Source organism: Dreissena polymorpha, chromosome 3 (genome assembly GCF_020536995.1).
Source record: "Dreissena polymorpha isolate Duluth1 chromosome 3, UMN_Dpol_1.0, whole genome shotgun sequence".
In the NCBI taxonomy this organism is placed as follows: Eukaryota; Metazoa; Mollusca; class Bivalvia; order Myida; family Dreissenidae; genus Dreissena; species Dreissena polymorpha.
The window spans coordinates 47,403,198-47,426,133 of NC_068357.1; the positions used below are offsets into that span (position 1 = coordinate 47,403,198).

The following is a 22,936-nucleotide window of genomic DNA, read 5'->3' on the forward strand; positions in this document are numbered from 1 at the left end:
TTGTCGAAATGCAGTTCTTTTATGTCAAATCGTCGTATTATCTTGTCTAAATTTGATGATGACGTGTCAGAATACAGTCCTATTAAGTCAAACCGTCGTGCTATCTTGTCCAAATGTGGTGCTGACTTGTCAAACCGTCATGTTATCTTGTCCAAATGTACGAGGTGTTGACTTGTCAAAACATTATGTCAAATAGTCGTGTTTTCTTGTCCAAATGTGGTATTGACTCGTCAAACCGTCATGTTAACTTGCCCAAATGTGGTGTTGCCATGTCAAAACACAGTCTTATTATATCAAACAGTCGTTTTTATCTTGTTCAAATGTGGTGTTAACTTGTCAAACCGTCATGTTAACTTGTCAAAATGTGGTGTTGACTTGTCAAAATACAGTCTTATTATGTCAAACAATTGTGTGATTATGTCCAAATGTTGTGTTGACTTGTCCAAATACAGTCTTCTTATGTCAAACAGTGATGTTATCTTGTCCAAATGTTGCGCGTGGACTTGTCAAAATACAGTATTTTTATGTTAAACCGTCATGTTATCTTTTCCAAATTAATGTGATGTTGACTTTTCAACATACAGTCTTATTATGTCGAACCATCATTTGATCTTGTCTAAATGTGGTGTTGACACGTCAAAACTCAGTCCTATTATGTCAAAGCGTCATTCTATCTTGTCCAGATGCGGTTTTAACTTGTCTTCACCCTGTCTTATTATGTCAAATAGTCCTGTTATTTTGTCAAAATATTGCGTTGAGTTGTTTAAACAAAATCTTATAATGTTAAATAATAGTGTTATCTTGTTTAAATATGTAATGATTTGTCGAGGCACTGTCTTATTATGTCAAATTCAGTGATGTCGTTCATCTCGGTGATGTTGTTCACTTACATGATGTTCGTTTCTGTATTGTTGACCAAAAATATAGTGGTTTATAACCACTTCCTGTGACAAAATGGCGGACGGTCATGTCTATTTTAAAAAGTAACATTTGCGATGTAATTAAATTAGGTTATATCATATTGTAAACTTTCTGTTTTTAGGATTGATATTTGCGATGTCAGTAAAGACTGTCGATATCATATTCTTACATAGATTTTGTGTTGAGAAATAGCTATAATGCCAGCATAGTCTGGGAATATCTGACTGTAATATAGATGTTATAGTTAATACAACTTTGATGATGTCAGTTTAGACTGGCGATATCGTAACGTAGCGGTTGTGCTTAGTAACATTTGCGATTTCATCATAAATCGGCGATATAATAGTCTAACTTAGCGGTTGTGGGAAGCAACATTGTGTAATAGAAGTATAGAATGGCGATATCATATGGCAACGTTTTTATAAGTAACAATTGTAATGTGAGTATAAACTAGCGTAGTCATATGGTTTCACATTATCAAACAGCTGTTATGGGAGAAGCATTATTTGTGATGTCAATTAAAACTGGTGGTATCCTTTTGTTTCCAAACCGCATTGATGTCTAATATGTGTTATGCCAGTACAGACTATCGATATCATAACGTTATATAGCTGGTGTGAGGATTATTTTGAAGTATAGACTATTTTATCATATTGTAAACTATCTGTTTTGTATTTTTATATTTGCGATGGCAGTAAAGATGTCGCTATCATATTCTTATATTGCTGTTGTTGGTTGTAATATGTGTGATGTAAATATAGACTGGAAAATCTTAATGTAATATAGCTTTTTGGATTAATACCATTTTGGTGATGTCAAAACAAATTGCAATATCATTTCAAAATCATATTGTTATTTAGTTCTTTCGGACAGTAACGTTTGTGATTACAGCATAGAACAGCAATATTATGTTATGAAATAAAGGTGTATTGGTTGAATTACAAGTTTGATAGCAGTATATATCTGCTTCTATATGTGTGTTGTGTATGACACATTGAAAAACAAACAACATTCTGTACATCTTATAGTTACATCTCGTGTAATCAAAGCGTAACTTATAAGATGGTGTGCCGCTATTTATCTGCATGTAGCTAATTGTTACGCTGACTTGCTTTCATATTGTCAACTAACTGCTATGGGGAGTATCATTGGTGTTGTCGGTATGTATCTGCTTGTAACTCAATTTCATTTAGATTTGATATAAGACAGTTACCTAGCTGGTATGGTATTTTCTTTAAGATGCATCTCATTCGGACTAAATGTCCTATGGTAACCGTGTTGGTGTGTCATTTGTGCGTGCAGCTTCCTTCATACAATTATTTCAAATTGATGAAAGATATATATATAAACAGAGTTCATTAATCAGCTTATTCATGTCCCTTTAAAATGTAATGAAAGCAATCTTACAAGATTTAGAACGATGTAACATTCACATTAGGTATTCTATACGAGTGTGACTTTCAAACTTACATGACCCATTACATGAAAACACTAATCGTGTAAATACTTACTCTTTTTACGCTCGGTAAGTTGTTGGTTTAACAAACAAATAAAACTCTAAGAAAGAGGCTATATTTATTATACTGTAATATACTGAAGGAAAGAATTACATTCATACATCCACCGTGAGAGTTCATACCAACAGATTATATTCCCGAAGCAAAATAATAATATAACATTTAAGAAATGAATATACAAACACATTAACAAAAATACTAAAAAAAAAGAAAAACAATTATAAATAACACGGAGAGTGTAAAAAGTTAACATGTGGTTGGGTGTAAACAACAAAAAAAGTCGAAGAAACACGATCTACATTGTTTCGTTTCTTTCCCAGAAAGTTATAGTTATTTCAATAATATGTTAATTATTATAGATATTTGTAACTTGGGTTATTAACGTTATGTTTTAAGTGTATACTACAGCTAGACGACTTTTGTTGGCATAGTCGCTTTAAACAATATATATATAAGTATTCCAATATAGACATTAAATAAAGGGAAGGGACTAAAGCATCTTATACAAGCCAGTATGTACAATATATATACGCAACATTACATAAAGAAATACGGTTTATTTATATCTAACCAATCTGTAAGGCAAATGGTAGAAACTGTCAGACAAAAATGTCAGTTTGCGTTGAAAAAATCAGCAACTAGAAAACTAAGAGCAGGCGAAAGCAAATATATGCTTTAACATATATAATATAATACTAATTGTGCTGTTTTCAAACCCTACGTTTCGGAACAATATATTTAAATAAAAGATAGATTCGCATTATATCGAAAAAAATGGTTACATGGCTACATTGTTTTGTATACATATCGATTCTATGTAACCGATGAATACTACGATTTCGTATTATATATTTAAGTGCCTTAATCCCTATAATGATATTCAGTTTGTATATACGCAAGTATGTTCCATACGTAATAAGTAAAACCAAAAAGACTGAAAGTATGATTAAATTCCATTTAAGTTCAGTGCAGCTTAACATACAGATATAAATAGATATCATATACAATATTTGTGTGTACTACAGATACAACAGTGCTTATAACCAATGAAAGCTATAGTTAACCTCCAGTAAGCCATTTTGCATGTTTACTTTTTTCGAAATTAAGGTAAATAAATACATAAATAAAGTTATCATTTAGAGCAACTACTTCGATCTGAATCAAAATCTGTCAAAACATGTTAACGAAGTTTACTTAATAAAATTGACACTTTTAACAATTTAAGATAGCAATAAGTCGACTGGCTTGTATTTTTGGTGTAATCTTTATGTCGAACACTTGTACGCATTATGTTTATCAACCGCATGAAATTGTATGTACGTCTTCACAAAATAAAACAGATCCTTAATGCAACAATTCGGCTAAATAAAATTATGGCCACCAGTCTCTTATTTAGACTTTTGTTCAACAATATATTTATTTAAAATGCTTCCACGCATTGAGTCCATCAAGTGTGCTCATTTTTAACAAAACTGCTGTTGTGTTAGATTAAGCAAACCCAAGGTGGCGACTTATAATCACTATTGACATAACAAAATAATAACTGTCGTCCAGCCATATTGTGTTTATATATACATATATATAAAACGTGAGAAGTTTTATATTAAATGAAGAAACTTCGAAGAACATTATTTTATTCAAGAAGGCTGACAGCAATCCATTTTAATTGTATTGAGTGTCCGCCATTTTGAATTTTGTCGAATACAAATTATCGTCCAAGACGATTATAAAATGTCTGCATAAAGTATATTGAGTATATATATGTCTCGTATTAACACTCCCGTAGAATATGAAGCGAGATCAGTTTTATGTAGTTTCACAAAGAAATCAAGACGTAATGCGAATAATCAGCTTTTATCAAATATATTGATGAAATGAAACTCAGGAATCATTGACAGGATAGAAATTCGTGTCTGTTAGTCTTTAATTTAAGGCATATGACCAATTGTTTATGCTATATAAGACAATACATACAATACAACATTAAGCACAAAACATCATAAAAACTGGCGATACAGCTGTGCAACGACCATTGCATTTACATACAAACAAACGACATATGCGCACTATTTTCATTCATTTAAATAAGGAATTATACATCTTAATCATATATTGTATCTAAATATATTTGCTCAATACAGCTCATGTTCGTTTATAGCATGAAAATATAAGATCCACACACATGCACACACAATACAATTGATGTATGTCCTCCAAATCAAAATGTATGTGAGCAATATCCCGTACTTTTAAAACCGGAAAGAATAAAATCAAGATACATTTGGATCATTTACAGTTATAACATCTCCCGTAAAAAAAACCAGTACTCTATACTTGCGATCAATATACAGTTATTAAGTAAAAGGAAAACATACAGTAAAACTATATGTACCCTATATACATTTCATTTATGTCATAACCAACAATATACGTTTGAAAGTTATTCAGTTATGTTATCTGAAACAAAATCAAAATACATGTTCACAATACAAAGTTATTTCTGTAAAAAAAACTAAACAAAATCAAAACACATGTATTCAATAGTTATATATATACATTCATTAAATTAATATATATTATCCAGTACATCTGTTCGATAGAGATTATTTTTCTCATTAACCAATAATATCTAAATCGATTTTCTAAATATACAGTCAGTGTATTCCTCAAGGACATATAACAAAGAAAGTATAGTGCATTGTACCAGTTCATTTATTTCAATGATAAATAACATCGAAACATATGTTCAGAAATCTAACGAAACACTAGCTTCGAGATATATTCGCACGACATTAATTTTTTTTAAAGAAAAAGGGAACAAAGAAATATCTGCATGCAATGTGCGTACACTGTACAGTCCATTCATCAAAAGAATATATCAATTGTTCATGATTTAAAGTTTAAAGTTTTCTAGAATAAATAATATCGAAGTACAGAAATATGATATTAAGTTCAATTCTTTTCTCACAATATAAGAATATAAATATTAAGACTTCTAATATAGCGTAATGCATTAATCCAATGTAACAATATCATGCGTGTCAAAAAGATATATAGAATCTGGCAAGAGTTGTTATATCATACCATATTTTATTAAACGAGTTCAGGAATTTTGTTAGTAAGTGAGCCTTTGGCGAGCTTACTAACGAATTTCCTGGATGAGTTCATAAAATATGGTATGAAATGACAACGAGTGTCATTTTTTGTTTATCACATGCTTTAGAGCAAATTAAATAAATATTTACGAAAACATAATGATAAATCCAGAATGTTGTTTACATTTCGTGACGTCATTTGACGTTGCAACGTCATTTCAGCAAAATAACAAAATGCGATTGGTCAATAAACGAAATCTAAGCCAATGAAAACGCTTAAAAATGTTGTATTACACATGTGTAAAAAAAATGTAATGGTTGTATACCATGGGAAACAGGGTATAGCATGTGATAAAAAGCGGTTTTAGACTATTCTCAAAGCAATCTATGTATTTTAATATCATGCAAAAACAAACTACTTCAGTCGTAAGTAATAATATTTTGTAATATTAAAACACGACTGAATGTGATGCTTGATTCAGCCAAGTATGTGCACACCACGCATGTATTCTCGCTATACTATTTTTCATACAACTATTTGACGAATTGCAGCAACGACATTCACATTTCATTTGCGTAATATATAACAAAATCTACAATCTTAAATTTGACACGTTAAGAATAACACTGATGTTCATATACATATACATACAAGAATACCCATAACTCATATAAGCATAGTATTGTTGACTTCGCTTTACTAACTTTCATCAATCAATATGAAATACAACCATACTTACGGGCTAAAATAATTCAAGAAACGGCAAGAAAGGTAATTCAAGCGTATGAAAACAGCGAAATAGTTCTTGGCAAAATTGATCAAAATTGTAACGGAACTCTGGAAATCCGTATTTCTAGACGAAATATTTTCATTGGACATAACAAACACCGATGATCCATGTTGTGTAACACTGGTAGCTTCATTGAAATAAGTATACAGTATAATTGATACGGTATGTGATTTCAAAATGAATACAAGGGTTGAAATCATTTGTACCGCCATATTAGTGTTTGTTTTGTCCAATATTTATTACATTCCGGACTACGAATATTAAGCCAACAGTCTGTGAACTTAAAAAAATGTTTTAAACTTAATTGTTTACATTATTCAGCAAACTAGTTCGTTTAAATCGCATTATTTCAATAAAAGAAATTCATACATTCAAAATGTGACGGTTGTATGCTGAACTCGTCATTCAAAGTTTGAGTATTTTGTCTCATGGCCATGTGATAAACGTAAGAAATACATCAATTTGCATGCACATTGTACATCGTTATTGTATATCAAGAATAAACATAATATAAACAGAACTCACATCACGAAAGGAAAGCGTCAAATAAATATTTAACTATTAGAATATCCTACATTAAGGACATTAAGGAAAAACAGGCACACACAATTAGTCGCAAACATCAATAAACAGATTCCTGTTTGAGAGAATACAAATTATCTAAATATGTTTTTCTTTAAACTAACAACTCAATTTTAATTTGGTATTGTTATTGTGATACATTTTTTATCAATAAAATGTAAATAAGCAAAATATTTATTTTTTTTACAATATAAACAATTCCTTCGCACTTTACAAGGTTGCATACATGTGGATAAAAAATATGATGCCTTGATGTTTTGCGCGAAGGGACAATTGCTTGTCTTTTAAAGCAGGGCATGTATATCCATTGAAAGCTCTGTTGGAACTGGTGTTATGTTGCAAGTGACACTCGTTTAACGTTACGGCTACGGCTAGTCCTTTGGTTTTAGTGGTATTGATATGTCCCTTGACATCTTTTCAGTCATTGGTTTAGGTAACCATCGTCCTTGCTGCTAGTGGCGCCCTGTATTGTGGGACGTCAGACTGAAGGCTCGTCTCTGTGATCTCTACCTCATCATACTCTCTTGGAAGCACATCACGGTCTGCTATGCGATCATAGTCTCTTCCCATCAGACCACGATCTGCCAGTGGTTGATAATCTCTCAACTGCATAATAAGGTAAGTGTGGTCTGGCTCATGTTCATTACGATGCTAGGTTATATAAATATATTATTTATTATTATTATTGTATAGAAGATATTATCGTTTCGTGTGTGCACAATTCTTTCAAATATCATCATGTATGAATTTTAACCAAATTAAATAATATATAATTTTGGCATCCACAACCTTGGTATTGATTGCATTTTAAAAGCGTCTGTTTTATTTACACTTAAAATACTATCAGTTGGCAATGATCATTGAATACTACAATGAATTCATTTCACAGTTTGAGCGAGGAATCGTCTGCAGGCCTGGTTTTCTTTTACTCAACCGTGCAAAACGAATCAATTTACAACTTGATTATTCTAGTATTTGAATATTTCAGCTTTTAGAAAGAATCAGTCAAATATGTATAGTGGCCATTACAGTAACACATTATTTGGCTAACATGGCGGCTTTGGCGAAAGACTGACCATGTGATCGATCCATATTGAAGATTTTAAAACACAAACACACTTTCCTTAATACTTTGCTCACTCTCTCGTTGCTTGCTAGGTAATCGATAATATTTTAAACACACCTTGTAATTTAGCGATCAGCTAGCAAAAAGGTCGGTTTGCAACGAACGAGTAAGCAAAATACTAAGGAAAAGTGGCTCACTTTATCTACATTCGTCTTTCCCCAATATCTTGTCGTTTCAATAATTTTACAGTTGTGTTGTATCATCAATATTACAGATAGTCTAGAGCAATATCATATAAATAACTGTGTTTGTATTAAGGCGTTGCAACGTACAGCATCTATCTGAGAGGGAACGCATTGCGTCATCTGTTGGCGGTCTGTCATCGGATAGCTTGGGGTATTACGCCTCCTGCGTATTCTTTTACAAAGGTTAATTGTAAATTATATAATTATAAATAAAAATAAATACATTAACACATCAATAAATAAATACATTTAAACAATAATGCATTAAGTAATTACAAATAAATATATAAATACATAATTTGAAATCACTTATAACACGAAACCAATGTGCACAACAATGTGAAGGAAAAGGTTACAAATAAATATGACTTTCAAAGTTTAAAACCAGCAGCAATCAAACTTCTTGTAACTTCCAAGACAACCCTAAGCTTAAGATACCATTGATGCCTCTAGGAACAAAAATAATGGTTGGAATCATCTGTCGTAAGAAAATGAAGGAGAGAAAAGAACTACCCCTCATGAATTTGTCCCGCATTCGCTTGGTGGCCTTAAACTTACACACAAAGGAGTTGTAGAAGTTTAATGGGTCGGATAAATACGTGAAGATTATGGCGCAAGTTGAGAACTTTCAAACGTTTTCTATTTTAAGACAAGCAAATGTAATCAGACACTTTAATTTCTACGCATGTACACAATGCGAATGTTTTGTACCTGTGTAATGAACGCTTGCTCGAATAATCATGCATGTTTTGTCGTACATCACATTATGGATTATAATTGAATTACATTGGATGTATTAAGTTAAATCGTATACAGTAAACCATTTAAGTTTTCTTCAGTATCTATAATTTAACATTGAACATAAATGTAATATTAACAAGTAATGTTCAAGCTTACTTCTTTGTTATGATGACAATAACTGCTACATTGATGACAACCAACACAAAGACGCCGAGCCCAATGCCAATGTACACATATTTCAACGATTCCGTAGTCGGTGAGGCAGTTGAATGTGATTCCGGCGCTTGAGATGTTGACGCCTCTGCATTGTAATTGGAACACAAAAGCAATATATACAAAATCAAAAAAAGCGCCTTTGAAAAGTTCATATTTATGCACAAATAGAACACGTTCTATCAGGTTTGAATAGTGCCTGTCTATGGAACACGTGTTATGTTTCTCATTTTGCAAAAGCAAAAAAAAAAAATTGAAACAAGCTGAAAGAGGGACAAATGTGATGGAGGCAGTTGAAGTATAAGTAACCGATCCCATAATCGACTTATTGATGGCATACCGTCAGTTGTAAAAAGGAATCACAACGCTGCATGGTAGTTTGTTTCGTCATTAACAATATGATGGTCACATTAAATGGTTGCATTTTAAGATCGTGGAGAATATAAAATATATATGTAAGCATATTGATGTGAAACCTCTTGACGGGGCTGAAGTGTTTAGTGAGTAAAAACAAATATTGATTTCGACAATATTGCCCTGCCGCTGAAAAAGCACGTAAGTAACAACATAGCAAAACGATTAAAACCCAATCCATGTATTGGGCCTTCAACTTTGGAAATATGTTAGCAAACGCCGTAAAGGGAAAAACGCTTTATGTACGATTGTATTGAAGATACCCGTGTATGTGTGAATAAGGCAGTGAAATATTATTAAATCGGATCAAATATTAAACGACCGGTCATATGGTTGTAGTTGTGAACGCTTTTGTATTCTTCTTCTTGGGCAACAATAGCCGATTATTTAAATGAATTATTAAATTACCGAATTCTGCCAAATTTGTTTTTTAATTATGACGTTTTGTTGCATAGTGTGGTTACTACACACACAAACAAGTCGCTTTGAAAATGTGAATTGATTTTTATTTCAACCAAATATTAAGGAATTCGCACAGACACGCACATAAAACATTTAATACCTATACGAATTTGTTATCTTAACGCGTTTTGTACAATTCGATACAAAGTCAATAACAACGATAATTTAGTCTCAAAAAGTCTACAGTAAAGAGTGTTAATCTTGTGTGACGGACAGATTTCAATGAAACTACTCGTTGAACATTATGAATTGAATTTGACATTGGACTAACTAAATATAGATCTAATTACTTTAAAGAACAAGGTCATGTTACATTTAACATAACTCAATTCTCAGGATTTTAATCCAGACGCTACAATTATAAGTTTATATATTACTTATTACGGTACACTGTGATAGACATTGTCTTTTTAAGTTTTTGAACTAGCCTGAGTCTAATGACCGAAATTCGGTAACTTTGTATATTTACCAGTCTATATGTGACTGGAATCCTTTCACAAATCGAACACTTCGACAAAACATAGTTAAATATGATCCCAAAGCGGATTTTCACAGTAAGACCTTGAACTGAATACACTAACGGTTGTTGCCAATAATTGAACTATAACATGGATACTACTATTCAATTGCTTGATAAGCGATCGTTCATTTTTTAAAGGCAGTACAAATCATGAATTACTATTATGATAACCCAAATAGCCATGAGCCTCGCAACAGATTGTATTCAGTCCACTTGACAAGAAATAAGGAAGTCATTTGAAATGGACACATATGGTTGTGATTAATATGCTATTGGAACTGTGAATGTTAAGATTCATACACATATTCTACGTAACATTTGTTTATCGAAACGCAGTACTATTTGAATATTAATGAAAAGACATGCCAGTATTGAGCATTTGTTGACAATTTTTTCTTGGTGGAGGTACGAACAAATGCAAAGGTATATAGTGGCTTTACAAATATTTTAGGAAGCTTAACAGCAAGCGATGATGAGGTCAACAGCGGTAACCATTTGTGAGTTCGGTGCAATTGAAAACGTTAAATCAATGTCTATAGGTAAAGTATTTAGAAGTATAACAGAACGTCGTTCTGATCTTCTTGAGTAATTTCATGACATATTATGTAAGATTAAAGATAAGTAAATTATACTCAACTTTCAGCACTAAATGTTCCAATACAATACCACGTTCAATATCGTTAAATAATCAGGAAACGCGTACGAAAGCGTTGCAAATATTTGTTATAAATCATTAAAGGTATGTAGTGTTGTGAAATACTTGTATGTTATGGACGACATTTGATTAACACAACGTCTTGCGATTGTTTACATACTATGCAGTCGGTGAATACGGTTATTTTACCGGAGTGTCAGGACACGTATTTATGTATGAGTTATATAAATAAACGCATAGAAATAAAATAAAACATGTTGCCATTAACTTATCGTCCTTTTCGGAAACCTCCACTGACAGGAATGCGAAACCACATGTGCGTGTCACCGCATAGACGTGACGTGTTTGTCTATGTGCAAATTGTTATTGTATATACACGATCCCGTCCATGCCATTGAACACTCGCTCCGCATAGTTGATACTAAATAAATGCATTTCCGCGAGCCTGTTTATATAACGATACAGTTTTGAATAAAAACCTTGACATGGATTTATACAATTATACATGCACAATTAATTTATTCGTGAAAATATGAAAAAAGGGGGAATCCTTTTTCAACAAGTGTATTTAAACGTCAAATATTCGTATGCGGGACTTGAAATAAAATTCGTTTTTATTAAAACAGCAACAAGTGGCTAAACCCCTATAGATAATATTCATAGGCGAGCCAATTTACTTAAGTTAAATGATTCTTTCGATGGAACTTTGCAAGTCATGGTTGGCCTGAAACTCAGACCGGACGTTAGGTCGATATGATAACGAAACGCATGCCAAGATCATCCGGTACGCAAATAAACACGGTGTGACTATTTCCAGCCGGATATTTTCGGGGAATGAATTAGCCTTCATTAGTTTTGACCACAGGCGGATGATTTTGACAAACTTAGAGAGAATAACTAGCATATATTTTACACCATATATCAGGCATCTGCCCCTTACAGTTTCAGAGAAGAGATTTAAAGTGTGTTAATATTTATTATACAAATCTTAATAAATAATTTGAGACTTGAGCGTGGCAATTGTGGATGCAAGGGGCATGATTTGAACAAACAAAGCGAATATTACTTGTCAAATAACAAACATCTGTGCCTTGCGGTTTCAGAGGAGATTACCAAATTATATTTCCGAACAGAACATAAATTGAATATATAACGACTTGTACATGGGACATCGGAAGCCAGGGTATAATAAACCTATCAAAATGAGACTTGAAAAATAATTGATCATACAGTAATAAGTGCACATACTACGTTACATAACACATGGAAGTGGTTATTTTATAAGGACTTAATCCGTATGAAGAAAGTCTGTTGTTATAGGAACAAAATGTTGGGGACTAAAAATTTCAGAAAACACAAACCAAGATACTTTGGCGATTTTTCAAAAACATAACTAGCGTCATTAAAAAAACTGAGGCAAGGGGAGATAATGACGCAGATTGCGTTTTCTTTATTGGTTGAAGACCTGAAACGTTACCTATAAGATTGCATTAACTCTGGTTTGAATATTAATGATATTGTGTTGATTTTACTATTTACTATTATTTTCTGATGACATGGGTATTTTAGGTAAGTCAACTGCTTCAAACACATTTAGATATTTTATACTTATATTGCAATTACTTGGGGCTAAACACTGCAAACAAACACATACTGTTATTTTTGAAGAACGTGGATAAAAAGAAAACGAAAGATGGGTATACACTGGTAATGATATTGAAGTTGTTGACAACTTTAACTATGTAGGCACTGTATTGAATTATACTGGAAGTTTTAAACTAAACCAGGAACATTTCGTTCCTAAAGCCCTTAAGAACATGAATACAGTATTGTTTAAATGCAATGAATTTTACATAAAACCGAACATATTTTCCCAGTTCTTTGACTCTTTTGTGGGTTCTATACTAAATTATGCTTCAAAACTATGGGGATCCGCGAAGTCTGATGATATAGAACGTATACATTTAAAATTTGCTACATCTGAAAATAAATACATGTAATGTTGCTGTTTATATCCATTGTATGTAAACATGTTTGTTAAAATGATTAAATATTGGTTTAAAGTTCTGAACAGTTAAAATATCATAATGCAAACTGTTTACAAACAAGCCTTGAGCGATTGTAATAACGGTTATACAAACTGGGTCCCATATTTCAAGAAGGTAAATAATTTTGGATTTAGTTAGTGTTTGAAAATCCGAACGTTGTACGCGTTTATAATTTAATTGGCGAGTTCAAATGTAGACGTGTTAACAAATTTGAACAAGAGTTGAACGGTTAAATGAATAGAAGTACTGTATAAGTTATGTATACAGTTTTTTAACAGCTGTTATGAATATGAACAGAACAGAACATAATATTTATTTTGACTTAAGCAAAACAGCTTATCGTCATATACAAATACATGATAATTTTAAAGACATGAGTGGTGAGTACAAATAATTACAGTGTTTAAATTACATACATCAATTAATAATTCACTCATCACTGGATGAGCGCAATCGCATGTTTGTGTGTGTGTGTGTGTGTGTGTGTGTGTGTGTGTGTGTGTGTGTGTGTGTGTGTGTGTGTGTGTGTGTGTGTGTGTGTGTGTGTGTGTGTGTGTGTGTGTGTGTGTGTGTGTGTGTGTGTGTGTGTGTGTGTGTGTGTGTGTGTGTGTGTGTGTGTGTGTGTGTGTGTGTGTGTGTGTGTGTGTGTGTGTGTGTGTTGTGTGTGTGTGTGTGTGTGTGTGTGTGTGGTGTGTGTGTGTGTGTGTGTGTGTGTGTGTGTGTGGTGTGTGTGTGTGTGTGTGTGTGTGTGTGTGTGTGTGTGTGGCGGGGCAGTTTCAGGATGTAAAACGATGTCTCGCTAGTGAGCAATATCTGATGAGATTGGTTGGGTCAGAGGGAACTATTATGGCTAATAGAGGGATGGAAGAGCTAATTGAGTCAATAGTCTCAAAATTCTTAAATGAGAACAAATATCCACTAATACTGCTGACAAGAGTAATTTTTGCGCAAGGTATTCACTGAAAATAATGTTCATGACCTAAAATGTATCTTAAAAACATGCTACCGGCAGTCCTACGTCTAAATTGTGGGTTGATTGTTTGTTTAAGGCCGCATTCCTTACAAATGTGCATCTACGAGCAGAAAGAGAAGGTGATTTACCGACATTGAATAGCAACACAAAGAAGAAATGCGGGGGGGGGAGGATCAGTGCAGATGCTCAAAAGTTGACATAATGTATTGATCCTTTGGATTGATGGCAATCATCCACCAAGTCTAGTGAACTTTCCGACTCGAACAAAAGCACCAAGGTTTGCTAATGTTGGTCAAGCCATCTATATTAAAAAAAAAACAACAAACGACATAATTTAAGAACCCATGGGCGGAAAATGTGTATTGTATCTAATAAGGATGGAACCTATGTCTAGGAAGCACATTAGCGTGTCTGACACCAAAGTGTATGACATAAATCTGATTTATTCAAGAGCGAGTGGCTTACAAGATAGTTCCAGGAAAGTTGAAATCAACTAAATACTTAGCCATGAAATGGCGCCAGTACCTATTGCTATGCTTATTGAAACGGGGAATCTCATAATATGGTGCTAAAGAGACTATTACAAGAAGGAGTGTTTGAACAACCCATTGATAATTAGACCCACGTTCAGTAATAGATTGATCTGCTTATCTGTATGTCATTCACTGGCAAATAGACGGAAATATACATTATTACATTGACATTGATTTTAAATAATACACGAACTGAGGAAATATGTTTTCTACTTAGTTTTTAACTGATAAATGGAGTTCACCACCAACAGTATGGCGAGGTAAAATAGACAATCCCATGTTTTAAGGGTGTACAAACTAAAAGGTCAACCACTACATAATGTAATACTAGGTGTCACTGAGAATAAAAAACCCATCTGATCATGATTTGAAAAGCGGTATGCACGAAGAATTTCACATCTTGTGCACTCAAACACACAAGTTAGTCGTTACAGGAGATCATGATACTGAAATCAAACTGTCGTAAACACAACCCATGAAGAAACTTACGCTATCATTATAAGGCAAATGGTTGATGCTGTAGACACAGAACACATCGACATTTCTGTGGTAGCTGATTATAAAGACGTGTTTTATGTTGTTGTCTCATTTGTATTGCTATCCTGAAACTCTCGTTTTACATCATCATAGAATCACCTGTTAGGGGAAAGCGGTTATTGAAATTCGTAAAGTGGGTTTAAGGCATAGACGTTTGGCAACCGAATCGCGTTCTGCTGACGCTATCTATGCACGCAACACTGTGACTGAATAGTGTGGCATCGGTAAGCGTAAAGTTACTAAAATCCTGCACTCAGGCAACTCTTAACGTACTAGTAGGCGATACCATCAAGTATAAAGCACTTTGTGAAGGAATCGACCAGGTTTGTCTCTGCATGGTACGGAAAGCATGATAAAGAGAAAATGTTAATTACAAGAAAAAAAAGTTTGGACAGCCATGGAAGGCAAGTAGGTTTAGACTATACAATCGCTAGCTTACCACAATACCGACAATATCTAATGCATAGAAATTAGGCACTCATTTACAGACTGGGCATGGCCTATCTTTGCGACATATTGTGAAAGGAAAAGTAGCTAAAACACGAAACAAGTATGTTTATATAAAAATGATTTATAGTCATATCTTGATCACAGCTGTTGCCTTGCCAGCCCGGTAAGCATGTACAAGAGTAGGCGTTCTGAAGATTTGTGCACTTGGCGCCGTTCTTACATGGCGCAAGGTCGCATTCGTTGATATCTAAACCATAAACACAACAAACATCAATGTCTCAAATAATCAGCGCGATTACAATATGTATTTAGAAAAACCGTATTGACACAGATGAAAAGATGTGTATACCTTCGCCTTGTTAGCGTTAAATTGGCCCAGCAACAACACACCGCCTGCAAGCGTAATGGCTGACAAATAATTAACGCAGAATGCAAACTCAAATACAAAAGTTGCACAGTTTTTGGCCTGTCATTCCGGCAACTCTGTTCCAGCATACGTCTGACAAACCACTTGAGTGTAATATATATATATACCTACCTTGATCACAGTTTTTCCCCTGCCAGCCGGGTGAACACACGCACGAATACTCGTTCCGAAGATTGTTGCATGTCGCTCCGTACTTACAAGGGTTTTGGGCACATTCGTCGACATCTTTAAGATACTTATGTATATTAACGTCGTTGATATATCGTATATGTTTTTTAATTCAGAAAATGCGAAGAATGTATGAATAATGAAGTTAAAAGCGAAAATGGTCAATGCTAATATTTAAGATATTGGCGGTAAATTAACTTATACTTTCAACAAGTAACACAAGTTCAAAAACAAGATGAAGTTAATGTTCGAAGAAGATCGGACACTTTCAAATGCGTGATGTTATTACGGACTGACAAGTGTATTATTAACATATCCTTTTTGGTGGGTATGCATGTTAACATTCACAAAGTATATGAAAACAATGCAATAATCTCCTATATTTCAATACAAATCTACAAGTATACCCTACCCTGGTCACAGTTATTTCCCTTCCAGCCAGGGTTACACGTGCATGAGTACGCATTCTGAAGGTTGCTGCACGTTGCGCCATTTTTACACGGGTCGGGCGCGCATTCGTTGTTATCTGAAATAACGTTTGCATACATTATGTTTATTGGAAAATAACGCATATAATGCATTTAACATTTGGGACAAAGGGCGATTATACTGAATTTAGCAATAATTGTCGACAGGCAGTGTTCCTTTTCAACATGTGCAATAGAGTGACAACTTTTAGCGCAAAACGTAACCTATGTGGTGAATGTACAATATTTACCAAGACACCAAGACAATTATTTAACAAATTTATTATGTGTGAAATGGGTGTACAATTCGTTAAAACGTTCGAACAAATCGTATTGACACAAATGAAACGATGTATAAACCTTCGCCTTCGTCTCGTATAATTGCACCAGCAACAACACATAGCTAATCCGTTAGAATATGTAATACACCTGTTCGTGTAATGAATAGTAAATGTTTAATCGATTTTTGGTTGGAAAAACATTCCAAATCAAGATTCAGAATCCCGGTCTGGTTTAATTAAGGGTCCTGAGATTTGGAAGATGGCGTTCAAGATGGACGTCGTTTCAGCACTTTGCCCTATATTGTAATATAATTATGGCTTTACTCATTATTTAGCATCTATTTAATCTAAAGTATAATGATGTTATGATGCTCTATGGCTTTGTAGTTAATTGATTAATATAAAATTCAAGATTATACAAAAATGGCTGCAACTATGGTCGCTGATACAAATGATTGCAGTTTAACATCCATCACAATTAATTGGAACTAAATTTCAGGCTATAAAACTGGAATTATTGTCTTTATATGGCATTTTGTAAGGTACTTTAACTATTCTCCATAATAAAACTTAAAGTTATTATACCTTTCATGAAGTTATCAAAGACAACACAATTAAGAAGACATATTTAACATAGACATGGTCCGCATACTAGATTTAGCACTTGGTGCGAACATTATGTACATATATTCGTTTAGCTCAACTAATTTACATTTTAATTTGATTTACATCGGATAAGCATGAACTACACTAAGTATTACAATAAGTAATTAAGATGCGAATATATAAAATAATAGTTTACAATACTATTATTGTTTCTGCCAACGATTAGAAAAAAATTATATGGTTGAGTGTTTATTCAGCTCTATCAATAAATGTCAGTGGTAAGACAAACAACATCACAAAGTGTTTTATATTCCCAAACCATTTTATTACCCAACAGTCGTGGAATTGTGTAACTAAAATTGTGGATATTTATGTCAATTTTAAAATGCAACTGTGAGTCTGCTGTACATGAAACAGGATGCTTCATCCAAGCGATGAGGCGAGCGCGCAACAACGTGTTTGTATGTTGCGGGCAGTTTAAGGATGTTATATAACGTTCATGTAGTGTGCACGTTCTGATGAGTCGTGTGAGGTCATTGAGAATCATGCCGGCTAATAGTGGGATGGAAGAGCTGGTTGAATGAAAAGTCGTTTAATCTAATAAAATGCATGTCCACTAAACTGGTACTACTTATTTTACTCAGATCTTCTTAAACCTCATGCAAATGTGCAAGGTATTCACTGAAAATACTTTTCATACATTTTATGATTTAATAATGCATCTTAACAAACTAGCTTCTGCCAGTCGTACGTTTAAATGGTTGATTGACATAATTTAAAAACTCATGGCCGGAAAATGTTATGGTCAATATCTTATAATTAATCCCACGATGTGTCTAGACAGATCATTAGGGTTTCAGACACCAAAGTGTATTCCACTAATCTAATTGATAAACGATTTATTGACTTACAAGCTAATTGTACGGAAGTTCGAATTCACCAAATACTAAGCCATAAATTGGCTCCAGGACCTACTGCTATGTTTATTAAAACGGGGACACTCAGAGGAGGAAAAGTCCAAAAAGGTAATAAAGAAAGAATTAACAGTAGATGTGTCTAAGCGGCATATTGGTTACACGATCACATGTTCAGTAATAGATTGTTGTGTTTACCTGCATGTCATTTACTTGCCATTAGACGAAAACATACACGTCAACTTTACGTCTTAAATTAGACAAAAACTGAGGAAATGTGTTTCCCTATTAGGAGTTAGAAACTCTAATATATAAAGGGTGTACTAACTACAAGGTGGCATGTCAGTACCATCGCATTATGTAATATTATGTGTCACTGAGTACACACAACATCTGATCTATCTGATTTGAAAAGATGTAGGCACGAATAAAGAAGTGCACACCTTGTGCACCCAAGCACACTCGTTAGGCGTTACAGGGGATCAAGATATTGAAATATATAAAATGGTCATAATCAATCGAAATAATTTAAACACAACCCATCAAGAAGCTGATGTTATCATGATAAGGCAAATGGTTCATGCTGTAGAAACAAAATACATTGGCAGTCATGTGCTAGATGATGATACAGGCATGCTTGTTTTGTTGTTTCATTCTAATGTTGCCATTACTCTCGTTATTGATCATCATGGTATCACCAGTTAGGGGAAAGAGTGGTTGTAGAAATTCGCAAAATGGTTTAAAAGCAGAGATATTTCGCGACCGACTTGCTCCCTGTGCACTCTATCTCTGAACGCCACGCTGTAGCTGACTATTTTGGTATCAGTGAAAGGAAAGTTACTAAGATGCTGAGCGCAAGCAACTTAAATGGACTATTTGGAGATATGGCAGCTAGGACTTGTGAAGGAATAGGTCAGGTTTGTCTCAGCATGGTAAGGAAAGTCTGATACAGAGGAAATGTCCTGTTTCAGAAAACACCTTCAGGCACCTATAGTATACAAGAAGGGTGAGACTTTGCGATCGCTATCAAACCACCATCGGAAGCATGTTATGAGCATGTGAAACTTGCCCACATATAGGCGTGTATATGGAAACACGCTAAAGTTGCAGACCCGCGGATCTGAATCCATGTGATTACTGGTGGCGAAGGGACGAGGCATGAAACGCCCGTTTACGAATTACAGTAGCATCAATTATTGCTTGAGATCCACCCAATGCGCTTTACATGATATAATCCGGATGTAAAAGCGATAACTCATGGTCAACACTTCGGTGCTCATATTATAAAGCGCGAATACATTGTGCTATATTTTTTGTTTGTCAAAAGATTCATGTTGACACATTACAATCTAGCAATAAGCATACAATTCGTGATTGTTAGATTACTAACTTCGTCTCTAAAAAAGGAACAATTGAGACTTACAGTGTATGGTCTCATGCAATCGTTGGTATAAAAGACAAAATATGTTGAATGAACTTATATTTACACAAGAACATTACCGTATGCTTTACTGCTTACATTATAAGATAAACTGGTGCACATACTACTTGATAAATGTTTGAAAAAGGTGACCTGATCTTTACCTTAGTGAACAAGGGTTAGATAATGCGTTTTATGGTATTTAAATTGATATATATTTGCTTAATGACATTTCACCGGTATATGTCCGTACGAAACAAATTATAAATTCGAAGAATGTGCTTTATACAAAGTTATATTTTCTATCTTATGGTTTATTAAAGGGCAATATGTTTATATTCTACTATTCTCTACAGTGTTATTTTGAAATTCATAAAATCAGACACTTATTAAACACTTAAGTGCTGCTAAATTTGTATATTATGTAGATATGCAGTATTCTTGTGCAAAATTGGAAATGATTGTGGGTTTAGGAGCACGTTTTGAGCAGAAATCTTGATTCAGGCTGCCATTGTGAACGTCATCTTAATCCTTTTACAAACAAATATGACATAAGTGTGCATTACTTTATTCATGTTAGTATGAATAACACTATCAAAATGACATTACAATACATAACATAATGCATTAATATACGCTAACCAATTAAGGCTGAACAGAGCCGCCATCTTGGACGCCATTTTGAATTTCTCAAAACCCTCAGTTATTCCATACCGGCATCATTTAAATTCGTAATCAGAAACATGACACCTACCAAAAAAACAACATTTATGTTACACAGCAAGGCCAGGTCTAGTGGAAAATGACAACTTTTCTGCAGGACTATATTATACATGTACGGTTTGAAATTTCTTCGCAAGTTTTGTGTCAATGTGAATTGTATTACAATGCTTAAATTAGTGCAATAGGGTGTATTTTCAAATATTCCGAAATGACTTATGATCTTGTCAAACACAAATGATATGTGTATATACAACAAGTACTTTCTCATACATGTAAACATTATATTACACACAATATTTTATTTAACTTCATATTGATAATTAAACACAAAGACATCAGAAAATCAAACAAATCATTACCAATATTGAAAATATACATATTGTAGCCATTTCCGAAAGTATAAGTTGGGTAAAATCTATCTAGATCTGATGTATTGTTTGACATACGACGGGGCAGCGATTTTTTTCTATTTTACATGTGTTTTCTTGTCTTGTAATATGATATGCGTGCATCAGGCAATGTTCTCATTAAACTATAACTTCCAATCGACTATGATTTTAAATATATACTGAAAGCATGGCAAAAAAGTGTCTCAATTGAACATTTTAATAATAAGGTAGATACAATTGTCTACAAAAAATCCTTCTAATAGCATATATAACATAATTATATGGATGTCTTAAAATGTATTTGTACTACTGTATTATCTATTATCACACATTCATATATGGCAAAAAAAATGGAGAGTAGGTTAGTTCCTTTTTCCTAGTTCCTTACTCATTATTCTTATAAGGAAAAAGGAACTGTTCCTTATTCAAGCTTAACACATTTGATATAGGGTTTTAAAGAAACATAATGCATACAATTCTAAAGTAAATCAAAACAAAATCACTCGAATACATTTACTTTATGTATTACGTTACATATTCATGTTTCTTCCTCGCGCTTGCATAGGAATGTCTAGTTTAAACCGAACCGATATTTTCTTATTCGAATACTAATTTCACGTCCACAAAACCTAAAGCATATAACATTATTTAATATGTATGAGAAATAAAAGTCCAATCTTGTACATTTCAACATGTTTGTTTTTAGTTATAATCCAGTTCCTTTTTCGCGGCTGAATATGGAAAAAGAAACCAGTTTCTTAAATCTTATTCAATCCAAATAAGGAGCTGGCATTTTCTTAAAATTAAACATCAATGAACTTGATCCAAAGTTCACCACATATAAATGAGTATCATTATATAAAGGTTGTATATTTAAAATACTAATTGCAATACATTTCTACTTAGTTGTAAGTAATGATAATCCAGTTCCTTATTCAGTCTGAAATCGAATAAGGAACTGGAATGTTTTTTATATAAATTATAATTAAAAATGAACCAACGAGACGAATGTAAATGTAGGACGGGTATAAAAAATATAAGATGAAGTACATTTCTAATTTGTTGTATTTAATGATAATATAGTTTCTTATTCGGTTTGAATGAGGAATACGGAATTGGTTCAAATCGAATAAGAAACTGGCATTGTCTTACTTTACAAATAAATTAATAAGAATAAAGAGACGCATAGATCAAGGAATGTCACTGTAAATGTAGGTTGGGAATAAAAATATATATGTATGTATTGCAGTATATTTCTTCTAAATTCTCATTTGTTATGATAACCCAGTGTTTTTCGCGGCTGAAAAAGGAAAACGTAAAAAGTTGCACTATATAAAAATATGCATGATAACCACCGAGAACAGTGCCATTTTGTCCGTTCCCACGACTTTTAATCGTGCGCCATTGTTGGAGGTCGCCGAATGTAACATAGGCATCCTAGAGCGAGAAAGCGTGCAAATAAAGAAGTAAATACACACACGAAACTTGAAAATTTTTCATATCAAAACACCTGCAAAAATATTTGCAATTTATATGAACAAAAAATATGTATCAAAAATACATTATTTTTGCAAAAACTACTGCCAAAACAACTAAGCTATTTAATCAAACAGTGTTGGTACTTCTTAAGAAATGTGAAAACATTGTTGTTGTTTTATTACCCAATTGTTCACATTTTGGATGAAGTTTTTTTTAAACTACCAGAACAATTTTCAGACTCACCTTACAATGATATTGAAAATTAAATAACAAAAAAACATGTTTAAATTACAAGTCTT

The 22,936-nt window shown here is 33.3% G+C and overlaps 1 protein-coding gene across 1 annotated transcript in view; it reads right to left on the reverse strand.

Annotated features, from left to right (window-relative positions):
* Positions 1-5,035: 5,035 nt before the first annotated feature.
* The window catches only part of LOC127872193 (leucine-rich repeats and immunoglobulin-like domains protein 3), an 89,826-nt gene continuing 71,925 nt past the window's right edge, over positions 5,036-22,936 (reverse strand). The window contains exons 14-16 of the mRNA XM_052415522.1: positions 9,115-9,259; positions 8,305-8,389; positions 5,036-7,512 (exon numbers count right to left, since the gene is read on the reverse strand). Of these exons, the coding sequence (XP_052271482.1) occupies positions 7,336-7,512; positions 8,305-8,389; positions 9,115-9,259 (407 nt within the window). The 3' untranslated portion in view covers positions 5,036-7,335. The remainder of the gene's footprint in view (positions 7,513-8,304; positions 8,390-9,114; positions 9,260-22,936) is intronic.